At 36.4% G+C, this 19,586-nt stretch overlaps 1 protein-coding gene across 2 annotated transcripts in view; it reads right to left on the bottom strand.

Annotated features, from left to right (window-relative positions):
- The window catches only part of EDIL3 (EGF like repeats and discoidin domains 3), a 276,166-nt gene that overhangs the window by 160,241 nt on the left and 96,339 nt on the right, over window positions 1-19,586 (bottom strand). The window contains exon 3 of one of the 2 annotated variants that reach the window (XM_424906.8): window positions 2,899-2,928. The exons of the other annotated variant lie outside the window; for it this stretch is intronic. Coding sequence (XP_424906.3) covers window positions 2,899-2,928 — 30 coding nt within the window. The remainder of the gene's footprint in view (window positions 1-2,898; window positions 2,929-19,586) is intronic. 2 annotated transcript variants of the gene reach the window in all.

Genomic DNA, 19,586 nt, shown 5'->3' with positions numbered 1-19,586 from the left:
GCTGCTACAAGCTCGAATCTGGCAAACCTGTGAGCCTAAATGCATACTTGCAAATACAATAGGTTTATCATGCACTGAGAGATAAAAGGACTACCCAGATACTATGTATTGAAATGCTTTGCTGAGGTTGATTCAAAATAATATTTGTAGGTAATGATTTTTACTATCTTATAGAATTTCTAAGAATTAACGTCTATAATTGTATATAGCCTATTTTATTTAGTCACATTTCATGTATATATTATAGAGTTGGATCATACTCTGGCAATATCTAGAAGAAAAGCTTAAGACCTAAAGCTTGTTCTTCAAGGCAGAGATCAGAATTGTTTTCACAAAGTCAGATTTTTTGAAGTGGAAATTTTCATGTGAGTAAGAAAAAATATAATTCTGCATTTGGAAAAGTCCAGTCAAATTACATCCTATGAAAACCTTCAAGATCATCACAATTTTTCCAAAGAAAGTAATTATTTCAAAAATAATTCATGAAGAATCTAATGATGTGAAGTACCTGTGTCCTACAACTGGATTAAATAACAAGAAGTGTTTCTATTACATTAAGCCAGTGTATTTTTGCAGGTATTTAGTCATGCTCCATTGTAACATAATTTCTAAGAAGCTGAAATTTGTTTGCACAAATGTTTATAAATATGTGTTTTGTCTCACACTGTAAATCTACCATGTAGAATATATGCTAGAGGCATTTGCTCATCTGTCCAATTCAGAGAACAAAAACATTCTGGTACTGTTTATTTGTATATTTCTAGCTTTTGATTTGCCTGTGTGGGAATAACAATCTGTGCTGCTGTAACAGTGCAACTCCCACACATACACCCTTACTGCTAACAGCAGTCTCTCATGGCAAAACTAAAAAGATCACCAGTGTTTCTATTAAGAGTTTTAATACAGAAAGTTACACTAGCATAGATACTACTGCACAAATAATTGCGGTACATTTTTTGGATGTCGAAATATCCTGAAACAGTGATAACTATAGTAATACGAATAATGACTGAATACTAGGTGCAGCTCATTCAACCAACCACAATTAAGTAAATTATTTAAGTTTTAAACACAGCCTAGGAGGAAAATATTTTTTAAAATTCCTGTGTAAAAGATTTTACTGATAATTGGTGCATTCAAGAAGATTAAGAATGTTTAGGAATATGAAGTCATTCATTGTAAATTATTGTCTGAGCTCTGCTGAACAGAGAATTATGTGGAGAAATAACCAAAGTACTGATACAGAGTGCAGTAAAACAGAACAGCTAGAACTAGTTAAACATAGACCACTTAAATGAATAAAAAAGCAGACAAGCTTTTATACAAACACAACTCTGCTGCGTCACCCGAAGTTGTAAGGATTACAGAGGATGTGAATACATAACCTGTAGGATTCTGTCTAACTACTGAAACGCATTTTCAGCAAATGGGTCTAGTTAGTTTGTCCAGTTCGTGGATATGGGCTCTCACCAAAATCTACAGTAGCGTTAAAAATGAGAAGGAGTGTCTGTCTTTGTGAGGTACTCCACTTATTGCAATAAGAGTGATTACTAACGTACAGCCACAACAAGTCCTTGGGCATTACTACAGTGCATTCACGTATACCTCAGTGCTCTTCTTTCATCACTACCTAAAATAAAAAGGGACAGATGAGCCCCCATGTACCTTTTCATCTTGCAATTGACTCTTTTATTAATGTATTTTCCATTCAAATTTGAAGACAGGTTTCTCGAATACATTTAGTTAAGTCTTAGGCAGCCCAAAGTTCTTCCTTTCTGTTTCAACATGGCCTTCCTCATCTCAGTCATGTCCTTTTTTCTATTCTGCTACTATCTTCATGTTGAAAGTACCCTTTTGATTTTTTCTCTGTTCAGCGCTATCCTTAACTAGTCTACTCATCTCACACTCCACTTTTGTCTTTGTTCTGAGTCCTTTCATTTATTATTCTCCACCATATCCTAATAACTTATATTGCTCCCAAGTTGTAGGTTACTGATGTAAACAGTTAGTATTCGATCCTTCACTGCTATCTTCCCTCCTTTGTTCACTTTTCTTACCTTTTTGCCTTTGGCACTCTGGAGACCTTGACTTCTTTTAACAAGCCACTATAAAGTGACTCCCTATTCATTTGATGTTTTTAGCTCACTGAGTTTATGCAACTCAATGCCATTTCAAATATGTTAATCTGTTTAGCAGCATTCTTCTTCGGTATGTCTTCTTTTCTTTAAATACTCCCAAGCTAATGGATTGCCATTTAATTAGAAATAGTTAATCTTTGGAATAGCATAAGGACTATGTGTTTGCATCTCCTGGGGTGCTTCTAAACTAATTTTTATGACTCTGTTGTTATCTGTTCTCACTACTTGGCAGTCTGTCAATGGAAATAAAAGTTCACTGAGCCACATATCCAGGCCACAGTTTGCTGAATGTTTATTTTGAGCAGTATGCTTCTGCACCCTCTGCCCTTCCCTGCTTTCAATCCTTGTTCCCAAGCAGTGCTGTCAGTCATGAAGCTGACTGAGCTTCACCAGTATAAAGCCAAATTAAAAACTAACAAAAGCACTGATATTTTTGAACTTCTGATCACTTCTGACCTTGTCTGCTTGTGTTAAGGTCCATGCACCAGCTCAGAATTACAAAGGAAGGAACAAGTGACAGGAAAGACTTTGAACTACTATTGGAGGAAATGTTCACCAAATTTTACCTTCTAGTGACTCTGACTTGAGGAAAATATGGCCAAAAGGAAAGAGACACAAGAGAAAAGAAAACAACACTAATAAGGATACTAAGCACATGTTATGTATAACATAAGGCTGGTTAATATATATTCATTTATTTTAAAGGTAGCTCTTAAGTAATGGTCGCTTTGATGTAGGTGTAATGATAAAATATACATACCTGCTGAAGTTGGTTCCTCTTCAATGGAGGCTGTGCAAATGGGGAGAGTGGGGATGGGGCAGGGTTGGTGGGAAGAAGGGAAGGGAGGGAGAGAGAGAAAAAAAAAGAGATGAAAAAATCCAAATCGTTCTAATTGTTATATTATTTACCTTAGTATATAAGCAATAAAACAGCATGAAAAACTGTTCATGTAGTTTGATAACCTAGAGTGTGATTGATGTTAAAAACGGTGCAGTCCTAAAGGTGAAGACTAATAAAACACAACTGTAGGACCAGTGTTTCAGTTAGCTAACAAAGACTCCTATATGATGACACAGAAACATCTTGTTTTGCATCTCTCCATCATCTAACACTTATGTATCCAGCAATGGTCCAGTGACCCTAAAATTACATAGTTAAGGAGAGATTTTTGAATTTTGCTTGTTCGTTTTTCCTTATAGAATGATGGAGTGACCATTTGATTCTCCAGTCCAGCCGTTTATTGTCTGAGAAAAGCAGTAACATGTATCTTCATTGCAGAACTTTTCCCTTTTTGTGACAGGTAACCATCAAATTGCCTAAAGCTACCACCAGAAAGAACCTGTGACTATCGACTATCTACTACGCATACTCAAATAAAAGACATATTCACACTAAAGCTGTATTTTAAATGTACACCAGTGACCTAGTTCCTTCTCTCCTTGCAGTCAGTATGTTTTATATACACATGCATCATAAAAACAGCCTTCTCACAGTCTTGAGAAGTTTTCAATGACAGAGAAAGCAACAGTCAAACATTTCTCACCTGGAGACTCTAAAAGCACCATGAGGTCTGAGAGGACTCCCTATAAATGTGATATAGCGACCCTCTTAAGACACTAAACAAATCTACCCAATCATATTTGTCTCTTTTAAACACTCTCTTCTATCATCAGTTTAAATGTAAGCTGCTTCTGTTGAATTTCTTCTAGAATCAGTTCCACACAAACATTCCAAAGAAGCCCTCTTTCCTGCCAGCTCACTCATTTCCTGGCAGACTGTGAGGACAATGTTCCTACAACAGTGGAAGCACCCTGGCACACTGATGGATGGCCTCAGAGCATGCACGTGGCACAGAGAAAGATTTCAAACATTTTCTCAATGATCAGTACCATTCTTTCTAAACAGACTTCTTTGCCTTCAATATTACTCTGTGTGTCATGTTAGGAGAAAACAAGAAAGGAGCCACGATGTCTTTTCTGTCTGTAGTGAAATTTCATCAGACACAAGAGACTCTGTGACAGCGAGTAGCTCATCAACAGACACCAACTGTGTTTGACGCCAACCATAAATCTTGGCTAATTTAGTAAAACGTTGTGTAAGCAATTGTATGTTGCACTGACACTGGATACAACAGTTACTGCTAATTGCAAAATAGCATGGTGTCCTTCTAGGGGCTGTCAAATCCAATTGATAGAAAATAATGAATTACAGTCTGTTGCACCAGCTAGCTATGCTGTCTCAGACTAAAGTTTCCTGAGGTAAATAGATGGTTTTTATTTCTACAAGTGAGTGTTCAAATACATAAGTAGGTTACAACACAGTGCACTGCAAAACGTGTAACTTGAAGAGGCCTAAACATGGTGCTTAACTGGTTAACCTTTCTCTTTTGTAACTACTAATTTGATGTATAGATGTCTACTTTGAAGCTAGACTATCAGGTGTGTATAGACAAAACATCATACTAAGCTTCTAAATTTCACAATGACATTAATTTTATTATACACTTACTTAAGTAAAATGTGTTTGTAAGAGCAGACGATTTCACAGCAATAAAAGAAGGGAAAATACCAGTCTATTGTTTTTAAACTAGTAAGATACATCATTAGTTCAATAACATGGCAGCTAACTGCATGAAAAGAAACTGAGTTTTTAAATTTTGAGAGAAAAATCAGAAGTAAATGAATGAATTATAACCTAAATAAAGTATGCTAATACTTTTTAGCTTATCAAAGGCAGAGAAGAAGACTAGACAAACTGAACACATGGTAAAAGCTCAGGTATTAAATTCTGCAAGACAAAAATCTACATGATCTGCAGTGGAATTACTTGAGTAACAAATAGTAAAAAACATTAGTGATGCTCCATTAAAACCATTAAACAAAAGCATTTCAATTATACAAAGAATATTCAGTCCAGTATCAACTATTTTTCAGAATGCTACTTGAGTATTACTTGTAGAACTGATTACTGGAATGATCACTAGTATTAGCAATTCAAAACAAGATTCTGTTATGACCCTGACGGTTGTTTCAGTAGGATCACTCTGCACTTAGGCACACATATATATAAAATAGGATAGCTGAATCTCAGCTGAAATAAATTATTCAGCCAAGACAGGCAGATGATGTTACTTCTCTGCTTGTTGAATTATTTTTTACTATCTTGCTGCTGGTTTAGGGTCTTTCAGGAGCAGACTATGTTCATTTCTTTTCCACTGGAGCTGAATTCTCTTACAAACAACCATAACATAGCAGTTTCTTTTTTTTTTTTTTTCCCCTAGAAATAAAGTGCAGGACAATGAAAGTCTTTAAAATATTAAGCCTAAATGAAGATCACGTGCATTTTCTGTATTTCACCTATTTAAGAAATAATGTTGTAACCTTCAGTGAGATTAGAACTATTCAATATATATTGTCATTGACTAATATATTTAAACCCAAGACCCTTCCTGTCTGAGGTGTCAGCAATGAAAATTAATAAATGAAGTCTAACAGCATGCCAAGTTACATGACAACAGGAGTTCAGAATTGCTCTTGTTAAAGTCAAAATACATAGTTCTAGTTGCTAGAACTGTATTTCTTGACCCCGGACAGGAAATAAAGATGCATAGTAAAGAATCAGATGTTAAAATACAGCTATGAACTTGTTTGTACTACATGCACACCTCCCTTTTAATAGCATTAGAATTCTTTCATGCCACACAGCTTGATAAACTACATTAAAAAGAAAAAAAAAAAAAGAAAAAAAAAAGAAAAAAAAGACCTTTCAATAGCTATTGAATACTCAAATCATAAACTATTTTTGCATTATCATACCATGTCAGATGCAATGTCAGCACTCTACTTTCTGATAGTTAAGTCAATGCACTAAATTACCGCACCAAACATTTCCTACACAATGGCACTTTTTTCTCCCATCAGCAGTGATTTAAAACTTGAAGTTATTTTGAACTCACTGTTTATGCAGTGAGTCAGCTCCACAGTAATTACTCATAATTTACTTCTTTACTTATTTCAGAGGTGTGGCTTATATAGTCAGCTGGAATCACTTTGCCAGCCAGCTGGTGATTCACTGTGCTGGCCACAGAATCACAGTCAGAAAAGTTTAGTCCCCTTTAGCACAGAGAAGCTGAGTATTTGACAAAGACTTTCCCAAACAGCTGCCATAGTGATGACAACAGTAGTGTATGACTCTATGATAAAGCACTCTGCAGCTTTAAAGTGTTTTTAAGAACATTTTTCTTCTCCTTTCAATGCAGTGAAGATAAAATTAACTTAAAGGAGCACTAACATTAGCTTTTACCTGAGAGAAAATCCCATGCACATTTGGGAAACGTGAGTCCTGTTTTCCTCAGAGGTGAATATTACTACATAGTATTAGTGGGGAAAGAAAACAAGACACGGGGAGATCTGGAAAGCACGTATAAGGACACGTACACTCCAGCATATAGTTGACTGAAGAAACTGTTTAGATAGTACCTGAGTAACTATGTCAGATTATTTCTGATACAATGGTAGAAAGCTTGACAAGGCTACAAAAGTCTTTAAGCACAGGAAAGCTGAAGGAGGCAGAATCAGTATAACAGTGTACTGTACTACGTTATAAATTAGTTCTGTGTTTATATTAAAGCTTGTCCAATGTGAAGTATGTCTGCCCTTAGTGTGTAAAATGTACAGATTATATATAAAGCAATAGATTTAGATATATGATAGTATCTCTATAGAAAAAGCTGTAACAGCTCTGTGAAATGGGACAAATAAACCACCTATGAATCACAGTATCCATGAGCAAACAACATTTTCTGAATTAAACTTCAAAATTAAACAATATTCCATTCAGCATTAAATGTCTGGTATCCAAGGCACTGCATTCTAATGCATCTGACTGACTTCTCATAAACTCAGCATCAGACATTAAGACTGTGATTTTAGTGATACAGATATTTCATTAAAAGTATACCCATAGGCAGTCTGACTCTTCACTCATTTCCTAATTCTCAAACTCCAGTTCATTTTTCCATAAACTGGCTCAATTTTCTTCAATATTGAAGGCAGTATTGCCAGAACAGATATGGCAACCCATCTTCAAGTGATGAGCTGGAATACGGTGTATTTCCACCAAGTCCCCACTGCACCCAACCACAGTCTCACTCTGTACCATCCAGTCAGGTTTAGTCTGCAAATGGCATGCCCAAGCAACTAAACCAACTCAGCTGGGAGCCACTGCAACAAGAGATAGAGGATGAGATGGGATGGGATAGGATTAAAAAATATAAGAAGTAGAAATACAAAAAAGAAATACAAAAAAGTTGAAGCATGTTGTTGAGGGCATTATCCCAATGCCTCTTGAACACTGACAGGCATGGGGCATCCACCACCTCTCTAAGTAAGTCTCCCTGGTCTGACCACTTCCATGGTACAGTGTTTCCCAGTTTCCAGCTTGACAGTTCCCTGGCAACTCTGTCCTATTCCCAGCCTGCCATTGGTTCCCTGGAGCAAAGCCCAGCACCTCCCTCTACTTCCCCTCCACAAGGAGCTACAAAGAGCAATGATATTGCCACTCTACAACCATCCAGAGATGCTGTCTACAACTCCATATAATATCGTCAAGACAACTGTCATCCCAAGTTACTAAAGTGGAGGAGAAAACCCTAACGAAAACAGAATTTTTTCAAGATGTATTTGTCTGTCTGCACTTACATCCATTCATGCCACTGCTTGAGAGAAAAATTAGTAAGCCTCCCACAACTGAGAGAAATGTTTATAGCAATGACAACAAGCACACAAACCTTGCCTGTGATGATGCTGTACTGAAGCTGGATCAGGTAATTGGTAAGGCCAGTTTTCAAGCTTTGCTGGTTCGACTTGAAGGGGAGCTTACAGGAAAGTGAGGGAGGGACTTTTTATAAGGGCATGTAGCAACAGGACAAGGGAAAATGGCTTTAAACTGGAAGAGGGTGGATTTAGACTAGATATTAAAACGAAATTCTTCATTCTGAGGGTGGTGAGACACTGGAACAGGTTGCCCAGCAAGGCTGTGGATGCTGCATCCCTGGAGGTCTTCAGCGCTAGGCTGGATGGGGCTGTGAGCAACCTGGTCTGGTAGGAGGTGTCCCTGCCTATAGCAGGGGGGTTAGAAACTGATGATCTCAAAGGCCTCTTCCAACCCAAACCATTCTATGATTCTATGATTCCCTACCTGCTCTTTCTCCTCTTTCTTTCACATGTCATTCAGAAATCCGAACTAACGATGTGATAGTTGAGGCTGTTATTGCTATCTTACAGTCAGCAATGCTGAGCATTATCAATGAAATGTGCAGCATTCATTATCATACCAATATCAGACTGTTTTGCATCCTCCTTTAGTTTAAAAGTAGGACACCCTTCTTCTCCTTCTCTGCTAAATATGAGACTGCAGTTATATATTCTAGTTTAAAAATATGGTTGGCAGTAAATCTGGAAAACACACCATTTATGACAGTCAAAGATACATCTGTTAGTGTGAGTAAGAGGTTTCATGTCACAATTTTACAGCAAGGTTGGGTTTGCTCTTTCACTGTATGTTCTTTTTCTGTCTAGTAAATGTAGGATTGGAATGACTGTACATCCTTGGCAATCACAGGCCCTTGGGAATGGCAGTGCCTCCTTCTGCATTCAGTTGGCTAAGCTGTGTTTGCAGCTGTTCTAAAAAAAAAAAAAAAAAAACATCAAGAAGGAAGACATCAGGAAACTTACTAGTGCATGTAAGTGATCATCCACTACAGAGTGACTACACTATAACTGTATAATGAATGTTAATCAAAACCAATTCATTAGGAACCCCTAGAAATGCCTGTGATATTTAATAAAGTAAATCTTCACTCTTCCTAGTTTTACATCTACTAAGAACTTAAAGTCTAAAAAAACCCTATTCTTTCATTATTTTGTTTCAAGAAATAGATGTCTAACAAAAAAATGGTTATCTTAACAGTATTTAAGGTATTATCAAAATGTGGAATATTAACCTCTTCAAAAGAACATTGCTGGAAATATCAAGAGAGGTGCTTTTGTTTAAAACCAAAATACATGTTTCGAAAGATTTAATTGGCAGGATGAATTACGTATTTTTCATAAGACAGTATTAGACAATGATTTTGGTGTTTCCTGTCCTTGCATTTTCAACTTATTAGACCAAGAAAGTCAATTCAATGCCCACTGATGAATGCGGAGCCAAGTATCTGGCATGATGCTCTGCTAAAGGAAAGCAGAGTAAAAAGATTTGTTTTTAAAACAGTTAGTCAGTTCTTAATTAGTTGCAGCTCCTGCCAAGGTTTCAAATACTGCCAAAGGCACAACGGTACTTAAAGCTGTAATTCTGAAACCAGTAGTAGTCTGTCATGGCTTGAAATATCACGTACAATTTTACATGCATGCACAAACTCACATTGCCATATGCACTATTTCAAAGATGTGCATGTTTCAAAAGAGCAAGGAAAGTAACTAGAAAATATCCTAGTGCTTTTATGTACAAAATCAAGTGTACCCGAATAGCTCACTAAGACATAAATCAACCTTCTGATTTTAATGATATTAATTTCTAAAAAGAATATAAAATATAGTTATGGTAAAGTATCTACCCCTTGGCATATGTTACACTTTGGAAAGCAAAAACTTATAGATGATGACCTCATAATTACACATGGAAATCTTCACTTTTCAAACCAAACAATTTCATGTTTTCACTTTTCAGGCACTCAATTCAAGCTTTTTACTTGGTTGTTTTGTGTGTTCTGAGGGAAGTTTGATGCATAATTTTTATGTGATTGGAGAATTTTTGAAAATTATAATTACACTGTAATACGAGTGATGATGTTGGTTCTTATTTTATAAGTATTCTCCTTCTATGAAAAAAAAGGGAAAAAAAAAAGGAAAAAAGAAAGAAAAAAAACTAACAACCATCATACTAAAAGCTCAAAAGCACAGGTGCCAGGGTAGCACACTAGATTTACCATTCTTTTGCATTATGGGTTGCAAAATCTGTTGGGTCTCAATACGAACAAACAACAGACACTGATCTAAGTGGGCAGTTTGGTCTGCTTTTGAGAACACTTTACTCAGAGCTGGAAAATTGTTGCCACTGTCTGTGTGCAAAGAAGAACAGCAAGGTTTTCTCACAAATGGTGCGTGCAAGTGCATACTTCTGGGTCATGTCAAACTTTCTGTTCACCAGAACCCTCGAGTCCTTCCCCTCAGGACTGCACTCAGTACACTCACTGCCAGTGTATTTGTCCTTGGAATTGCCCTCGCCAGCTGTAGCACCTTGGCCCTGTTGAACTTGAAAAGTTCATCTCCAGCCAGTCAAGGTCTCTCTGGATGACATTTCTTCCCTCCAGTATGTAAACTGCACCACTCAGCTTTTGTGTCATCTTCAAACTTGATGAGGGTGCACACACTAAGACGTGGAATGTTAATAATGTCTGGCTTTAATAAAACATCGTTCTCCTCTAGATTTCAAAGAAGTTGTCATCTTATGCGTATGCTAAAAATGGTGACTCTGACCCACCAAAGCAGCAGTTTATCTAAAGTTGTCATCTGATACCATAACTGAACCTGAACAGTTGTTCTGACTTAAAATCCATAAGATGGGAGCAGTTTTAACATTTTTTTTTTTCTAGACTGGCTTTACTAAGCACAAGAAGCTCTTTGCTGACAAGCACATTTCAACAAACAGAAATGGCAGACGAGAAACATGCTAAAACATTAGAATAAAATTTACTGGTTTTTTTCTCTGTTGCTGGCACTAAAGTGGCTTTGATACACAATGTAAGAGATGTCAAGAGAGAACATGGCGATATGAAGTTTAAAAATATGTTGGGGTAATGTTTCATTACTCTTCTAAGAAATTATGCATTTCTCTTAATTTGTATCTACATATTTAAACTACATAATTACCAGTCTTAATATTTCAGGAAAAGAAAAGAAAAAGACTTCTCAAGATTTCTTTTTCACATGAATAAATGAAGACAATTACATTGATTTTTCTTTTATCCTAAATGAATAAAGCAACTAGAAGTCAGAAGTTTATCCATTTCTCTGACTTCAACCCAGTAGGAAGCATCTTCACAGCAGCTGTCAGTCAGCACCCCAGTGCTTCTCCATGCCTTTCAATTTTCATTAGTGTAGGAGTCAAGCCTATTGAATTTGAGCTGCGTTTTTTCAAGACCTTTTTCATTCTGAGTATGTAGACTTTCTAAAGCCCACCTCTTCTTTACTTTTGCTTATGTTCCTCAGAGTGGAGTTATTATTTTTCCATGCACTTTCTATAAGGAGTGGGGTTTTCAGAGGACACAGCACCTCTCCCATGGCTGCAACTCAAAAACAATCCCAACCAGCACCTTCCTCTGTATGAAATAAGAATAGTTGTGCTCTGGTGAAACATGTTAAAAATCTGTACTTCATAACATTTGGTTTTCCCTTCTTCTGTGTTTTAAACAAATAGCAAAACCTCTCCTTGCTCTACCAAGTTTGAAATGATGTTTGGTGGAGCCAAACACCACCTCTACATACTCACTTCACTACACACCACTGCTGCCCTGGCACATGAAAATAACTGGCACTGCAGCCCATCACAATAGCGAGATTATTAGTCATACAGCATGTTCCCTTCAGCACTTGAGATACTGCAAAATGTGTTTTACTTTATCAGTTTGGGGCAGAATAATGCAAATTGATATTTTGTTCTGAGCACACAGAAAAGCCAAGTGTACAGATGAAGCAGTATGGTGCTCTCAGCCTTCAACTACAAGATCAATAATCTTATCTCTTATGCTCTATTATCTCTTACTTGTGCTCTTAATGTGCTCATCATTCTGGGTTTCAGACATGAGACATTTAAGAAAACTTTTGCATTCTTCTTAAGGGATGAGAGAGGCTCTTGAGTCTCCTTCCTTGAGATCTTAACAAACCTCCTGGAAGTGGGTCCATGCACCCTGATCTAGGTGGCCCTTCTGGAGCAGAGGTTGGGCCAGATGAACCCAGAATTTCCTTTAAACCTCCTAATTCTGTGATTCTATAAATCACAATGTATTTAAAGTACAGTTAGCAGGAGGGCTGTGCAATGGGAGATAAGAAACTATATTTCCATAGCTACTCAACTTTTTCCCCTGTATTTGCTACCTTACAATCTCTTCACATTGTTTCACATTGCTATCTAACATATATTTTATGACATGTAGAATACCGTTTTATCATTATTGGAATGTAAATTACATTACATGAGAAACACCAATTATGAAAACAGTGATGGAAAATTACCTACTGGTTCTATATTCTTACATAGCCTTCATCTCTGATGTTCCTTTAAATGTTTAAGATGTTCATTTAAATGACTTAATTGTATCTTTCTGGTGATATTTACATTCTTATCTTTGAGGAACTACTGAGATAGCCTTGGCTGGAATGTAGTTCATTTTTATTACATGTACAAGTGCACAACGGAGAAAAAAATTGCTCATTTGTCTTCCCTAAAATGAATTGCTTTCTTCAGGACAGAAGCTGTAGAACAATCTTCTGTTGTATGTTTTCCACTCACCCTATAGGAAAATAAATAGTATATGTGAAAAACTGTTTACGTTTTGTGTTGGTCAGTTTAAAATCTCGTGCTTTTAGTAAAACACCTCATTTTATTTTCAGCCCTTTTAAGAGGCAAAGGAAAAAATGTATTTTAATTTAAAAGTCTTCAAAAGTTGTTTTTTTTTTTTTTTTTAACTTTGAAGTTAGACACCCGTACTCACTGACTCACAAAAATGAAAGTGAACTTAATTAGTATCTTTTCATGAACATTTTCTCAAGTTTTTAGGTTCAACTTTGTTTCTATTAGTTTTTAGGTCAAAGATATACTTGTTGGTTTTTAAAGTCAGAAATTCTTTCTGAAGTTAACTCACATTCATGAATAATTTGCACAGACCCCATGGCATTTTCCAGTTTATATGCATGTAAGAAAGTTCAAGTTTAAAGATGGACAAGCAAAATGCCTCCAGTGCAGATGTAGTTTTACTGCATTTTCAATTGCTTAACATTATTACAACATTATTAACATAAATACAAAAGATTACCTAATACCAGTATCTAATAACAAAGTGATCTTAAATAACTCCACTGATTTAAGTAGAAGACAAAAAGTAATCCCAAAATATTTTGTCAAACTGGGTTGTTTTTTTATCCTCCAAAATCTTCTTCTCACTGGGAATCTTCTGATGACTTAATTGAACAGAAAATAATTCCCTTAAGAGAATTCATTAGAATATTACATTTTAAATTAAACCATGTATTTTAAAGTCTGTGTTAATTATTGTCTACAACATTCTGTATGGAGTTTCTGCATCAAAGATTATTATGACTAAATATAAGATATATTCAAAAAATAGAAATAAAAAATATAGTGATGAAATATTCATCAGGTGAGCACATTTTTCCACTTCATAAATATTTAATGCCTTCAACTAGCACATTTTAGCCATGACTGCATGAAAAGGACAAAATAGCATGCACTATATATATATATATATGTTTAAAAAAAGATAGACAGAGTCGCACATGCATATGTATACATACATGCCCTCCTACTGTAAGCTGACAGAGCAAAATGTCTGATTACTATCTGTATTCAATGCTTAAAGCAAAACAGCCAATATTTGACTGAATTTCCTTCACTTACGTATCATCTTATTGATTCTTTGTACCACACAAAGGTCTTTACATGAGATCCACTTTATAAATGTAAAAGTGACTGACTAAATTTATTGTCTCCTGGTGACCTGGAATAAATCAATCAAATACACATTTATATTACCTTCCACTGCCTGTGCTTCTTTTACTGCACTGTCTTCCAGCTTGAGAAATTTTTAAATAGCCTCTGATTCACTAAGGGCCAATTCAGACCTATATAATACAAACATAAACCCCACCAAAATCACTGGAGTTTAGATTATGCAATGCAAAATCCAGTCTAATGGCAGAAGGATAATTTCTCTGTAATTAAGTCAAAGTTTCCCAGCAGAAAGCAATCTTATAAATTCTGCTTCCAATTTTGCCATGACAAAAGCACACCTCAGTGAATGAGAATGTAATGAAACTCTAGCTGTTTTCCAAAACATGCTATACTGCAAAAACCTTCAGCCTTCATGCTATGCACAACCTCTGAAGTTTAGGGAATGCCGGTAGTTGAAGGTTCTAGAAGTGACCAGTTGACACCATACAATCTCTAGATTGAGAAGCATCATACAAACTAATGAATGGCAACTGTTGTTTCCTAATAACATTAAGGAGGAAAGAAGTTAACAATGAACTGATATTATTAATAAAAATGAAACCAGTAAACAAATCAAGCACAACAAAAAGAATTCTGCCAAGGTCTCCTCTCCTACATCTTCCACAAGCCCCTTTATCTTTCTTTCTTAGTCACCCTTAAGATTTTAAAGGGTTACTTGTCTGTTTTCTGAACTGATTGTTCCTCACTACTTAGAGACATGAATATTGTTCTTTTTTTTTTTTTTAATTAAAAGTACAAATTACTTTTCTAAAAATCTCCAAATGAAAATCCTGCAAATAAATCAGGGTATTTTTTTTTTAACTTAATGTGAATTTCCGTGTTTCGTTTTTTCTGTATGCTGTGTATATCTTCAATTATTATTATCCATGAATCATTTTCACAAATTGTTTGCATCTCTACAGTAGCTGAGAGATTTGTTTCCTCCCTATGACGCAAGTGACACTAAATCTCCAGGCTGTGTGAGTACCAAAGTTCTTCCAGCCCTCCTACAACAAGCAGGAGATTGAATTAGGTACTTGTAAGTCTCTCAGGCCACACAAATCCCATGTGCCTTGGCCATTGCAAGAATGAGCTTGCTGCCTGCTGCTGCTTTGCAATAAAATTAAACTTACAGGTTGTCAGCACCTTGTAGCATTATCAGAGGCTATTTTTTCCTTTCCTTCTTCAGTAAGAATGCTGCTGTCACAATGTCAGCTGTGCCTGTCAATATGTTAACCAAAGACCCACCTTCTGAAAATGTGTTAAAGATGGTCTGGAACAATCTAGAACTTATCATTACTCATCCACTGTTTTTGAGGCATGCTAGAAGATTTAGTAATTGTAAATCAAGACTATTATTTTTTTAATTACTGCAGTTTGGAGTAAAAGCATATACCTTGTTTTATCCCTGACACTTAGCCACTGGCCAATTCTCAGGTATTTCTGTTGTAACTCAGACTCCTTAGAGTCCTAGAATCATAGAATCACTCAGGTTGGAAAAGATCTTAAAGATCGTCAAGTCCCACCACAACCAAACCATACTACCCTAACTCTAACAACACTCCGCTAAATCATGTCCCTGAGCACCACATCCAAATGGTTTTTAAACACATAAAGGGATGGTGACTCAACCACCTCCCTGTGAAGGCTATTCCAGTGCTTAACAACCCTTTCTCTAAGGAAGTGTTTCCTGATATCCAACCTAAACCTCCCTTGGAGCAACTTGAGGCTATTTCCCCTCATCCTGTCACCTGTCACCAGTAAGAAGAGACCAACTCTGCTCTTGCTGTAAGCACCTTTCAGATAAGCACTTTCTACTGATAAGATGGCCTGCTAAATGGATGAGGGAAGGGCTGTGGTGGTTATTTACACAAGGTATCTGACACTGTTTCCCACTGCACTCTCTTGGAGAAGCTCATGGCTTGGACAGATGTGCTGCTCAATAGAAAAATCTGGTTGGTTGGCTGGGCTCCAAAGATTGCCGTGAATGGAGTTTAATCCAGTGAAATCCCAGCACTCACTACAAGAATTTTGAGTTGTCTGAGCACGTCCAAAGAAGAGCAACAAAGCTGGTGATAGCATTAGAAAACAAGACATACGATGAGCAGGAAATTGAATTAGGGCTGTTTCATTTGGAACAATCCGAGGGATCCCTCATCCCTCTCTACAACTATTTGAAAGGAGGTTGCAGCAAGAAGTGTTGGCCTCATTTCTCAGGTGACGGGTGAGTTACAACACAGGGAAATGCCCCCAGGTTGCAGCAGGAAAGGTATAGATTGGGTATCAGGATGGATTTCTTCACAGGAGGGATCATGAGACATTGGAATGGGCTGCCCGGGGAGATGGTGGAGTAGTCTTCCCTGGAGGTATTTAAGAGATGTGTGGATGTGGCACAATAAGGGACATGGCTTAGTGGTAGTGACAAGCTGATGGTTGGACTTGACCTTCAGTATCTTTTACAACCTAAATGATTCTACAGTTTCAAAACATTATAAAGTTTCATATTACTCATCCGTTCAATATTAGTACTGAAAAATTAACAGAAAGGTATATTTCTATGTTTAGCTTCTCCGTGGGTTTTCATCACACTGAATCACACAGCCGTGTGCTTTGTTCAAATGCACACAGTCACACACACTCTCCTCTTTTCACACAGATCACTGTTGATCTTTCACTCTGCACAGTCCTATGTACAGTTTGCAACATCCAGTGGTCTTCATGTCAAAGATTATGTTGTGTGACTGAATTCCAAATCAGTATCCATACTTGCTCCATGGCTTTCACATCAGCAATCTGTATTTACCCAAAGATCTAAAAATGATTTTTGCTGCTTGTCAGACAGTTCCTTTCCTGTCATCTCGCCCATTTATGTTTAATACGAGGAGTAAATATTACAATAAATGAAATTCCTGGACGTAGAGGAATACCAAACGTTACTTTGCTTCTTCTCGTAACACTGTTAAAACCGATCTGGATTAAGTTACCAGTTTTTATATCTAATTTTCAGCAAAGATATGAAAATACCAAAGAAAGAGTAAATGAACACCTCAGAAGTGCTACCAGAACTAAAAGCACTAGAATTAATCAGAAATCACGGTTAGGGATTTCTGTTGCTCAGGTGATAGAAACACAAAATAGGGAAACATCTGATCACTATGTATAAGCATTTAGATAGAGAAAACAAATCTGGTACTGAAAAGATTGTAATTATATAGTTCTACAAATTACATACTTCTACAAATTACACGTGCCACTTACTAATCAGCAAGACTTAATAATGTTTCCTGGTTTCACTTGAACTGTTAGAATCAGTTCCCTCCCCTTCTCTTGTGCTGTTTCGCCAGGCTGTTTTCGCTCTTTTTAATCACGCTCTTTTCATCACTTTGTTCTCACCAGGTAGGCCATTGCCATTATGTTTCACTGCACTGCACTCTGGTTTTCTATTAATCACATTCTCATTTCTGCTCCTATTCTCACCAGACAGATTGCTGCCACTGTGTTTCACGTACCACATGCTGGGTAATGACATAAAAACAAATCTGTGTTTATAAAGCTAAATTGGCCCTTTCTTATCCAGATTCAGCAGTCAGCAGTGTATGAAGGTACAGATAAACTACACTGGTTAAGTCACCCTCCAGATCCCTGCTCTTCAGATATGCAATGAGTAGGCTTCTTAGGTTCCGGGGAGAACTGCTCCACCAAGATAAGTGAATTCATCACAGAAAACGTGGCTTTCTTCTTAGGCAGGACAAAGCCATTAAGTAAATTCACATGACTCTCAGGACAGTCAGCTCCACAGAACTGATGCAGACATTTGCAAACAAAGGCAAATGGTCGGCAGCAGACAGAGTTGTCATTTAGGGCTGCCAAGTCAAGAAGAACAGTGAAGCCACAGTAGATCATTTTTGAATGAACAGTGCTCATGAGACAAATGGATACAATACTGTGTGTTACAAACAGAGTATGAAATTAAATGTAGCGGCAAACAAAATTATGTACAAAAAATATGCCATATAACACAATCCCGATTAACTATGTTATTGTAATTTTAGGATTTATTTTCCTAAAAAATGTTTGGATCTGTCTCCTTAACTATTGCTAGTGCTTTGACTTCAGCAGGGCCAGAGGAAGTATAATTTAATTCTTTCTGCATTTAAATGAAAGTCATATGAAATAAATGCCTTACACATTCCAATCCCAAACTGTATCAAGACATACAGCCTGCCAATTTATTGTTCACACTCCTTATTTTAGGAAATTTTTTATTTCACGGTGTTTGGGTATTCATATATTCAGTTGCAGTACTTGAAACAATATTATTTAATGCTGGATTACTGATTATTTTAAAATACTCAGGTCCCTTCTACTCTGAGAGGGCAAGTGATGGAACATACTGATGTTTTGGAAATATCCGTAATTTGGATTCTGATTGACATGTTTAATTACTTTGTTTATGCTACATTGGTCAGGGTCTGTTGTTTCAATATAACTAAGACTGATCTCAATGACACCGTCAGTGAGGACAAAGTTAATCTATTGCTTATGTTTGTTGCTGACTTAGGCTAATGTATTGTTCAGCTATGAGCTAATGAGTCCTGCAGATGTTTCTTATTTCATGCCAGAAAAAGCAGAAGCTGAAATTAAATATTTTCTTTTTATGACCATTATAGTTTTTCTTATAAAATAAAGGCCATTCATATTTTTGAGCATATCAAATGACACTGAGAATGCAGTTTTCCTATCTGCAAAAATTAATCTTACAAGACCAAATTCTGGCCTCATTAGACTGTTCAAAATGAAGAATATAACACAATTAAAAAGTAGAAAGAATTTTCACTTTCCATCTTTGAATACTGATTCAAAGAATTTTGAATCAGGCCATAATCCCTCACTCTGTTTCAACAAGAGTACATTTGCACATGTTGGCACGTCTTCTTACTTCACAGCATTGCTTCTCCTCACTTGACATGGAGAAAGCCAAGAAGGCACCTTCAGGAATTTCTTCTGCTTAATGACACATTGAAATCTACTGTGACATATTCAGAATTAGTGTTGTTTATTTCTAGATGTTAGTAACCTAATACAATGAATTTAAAAATTAAACTAAAAACATTTTTTTTCTTCCAAGCTTCTCGTGGCTTTAAATCCTGATCCACAGTAATGATTCTATTATAAGCTTTGATCGTACCACTGCTTGTGCATGCACTGCTCTTGTGCCATCACGGGACTGCAGTAGGACTCAGGACTCAGCAGCTTTGCTCAGGTGTACCTATATAGTTATTGTTATCACTATGTAAGATAAGAATCCTCAGTAATCATGATAACACTCTTTGCCTTAGTAGGAATGTTATTAGTTTATATTATCCAAACAGCAGAAATCTGGTTAATGTACTGGAAGGACTGATACCATGAGAATAGGGTTTTTATGTACAGAACTAAACACAGAGTATTTATACATTTATCAGAAAACGGGATGTTCTGGTTTTTGCGATTCTGTTATTGATCAGCAAAAAAACTTTTTAAATTATGTTAATGCTTAGACAAGTACCTTCCACTGAGGACCTCCAAAATACCAATAAACTAAGTGTACCAATTTGTACACCTAAGTATAAATTCTTATGAGAATCACATTTTCTTCATAATTAAAGACAACTTCTTGG

Source organism: Gallus gallus, chromosome Z, assembly GCF_016699485.2.
Source record: "Gallus gallus isolate bGalGal1 chromosome Z, bGalGal1.mat.broiler.GRCg7b, whole genome shotgun sequence".
NCBI classification, from domain to species: Eukaryota; Metazoa; Chordata; class Aves; order Galliformes; family Phasianidae; genus Gallus; species Gallus gallus.
The sequence above is the reverse complement of the archived record's forward strand: the minus strand, read 5'-3'. Positions and strand labels throughout refer to the sequence as shown.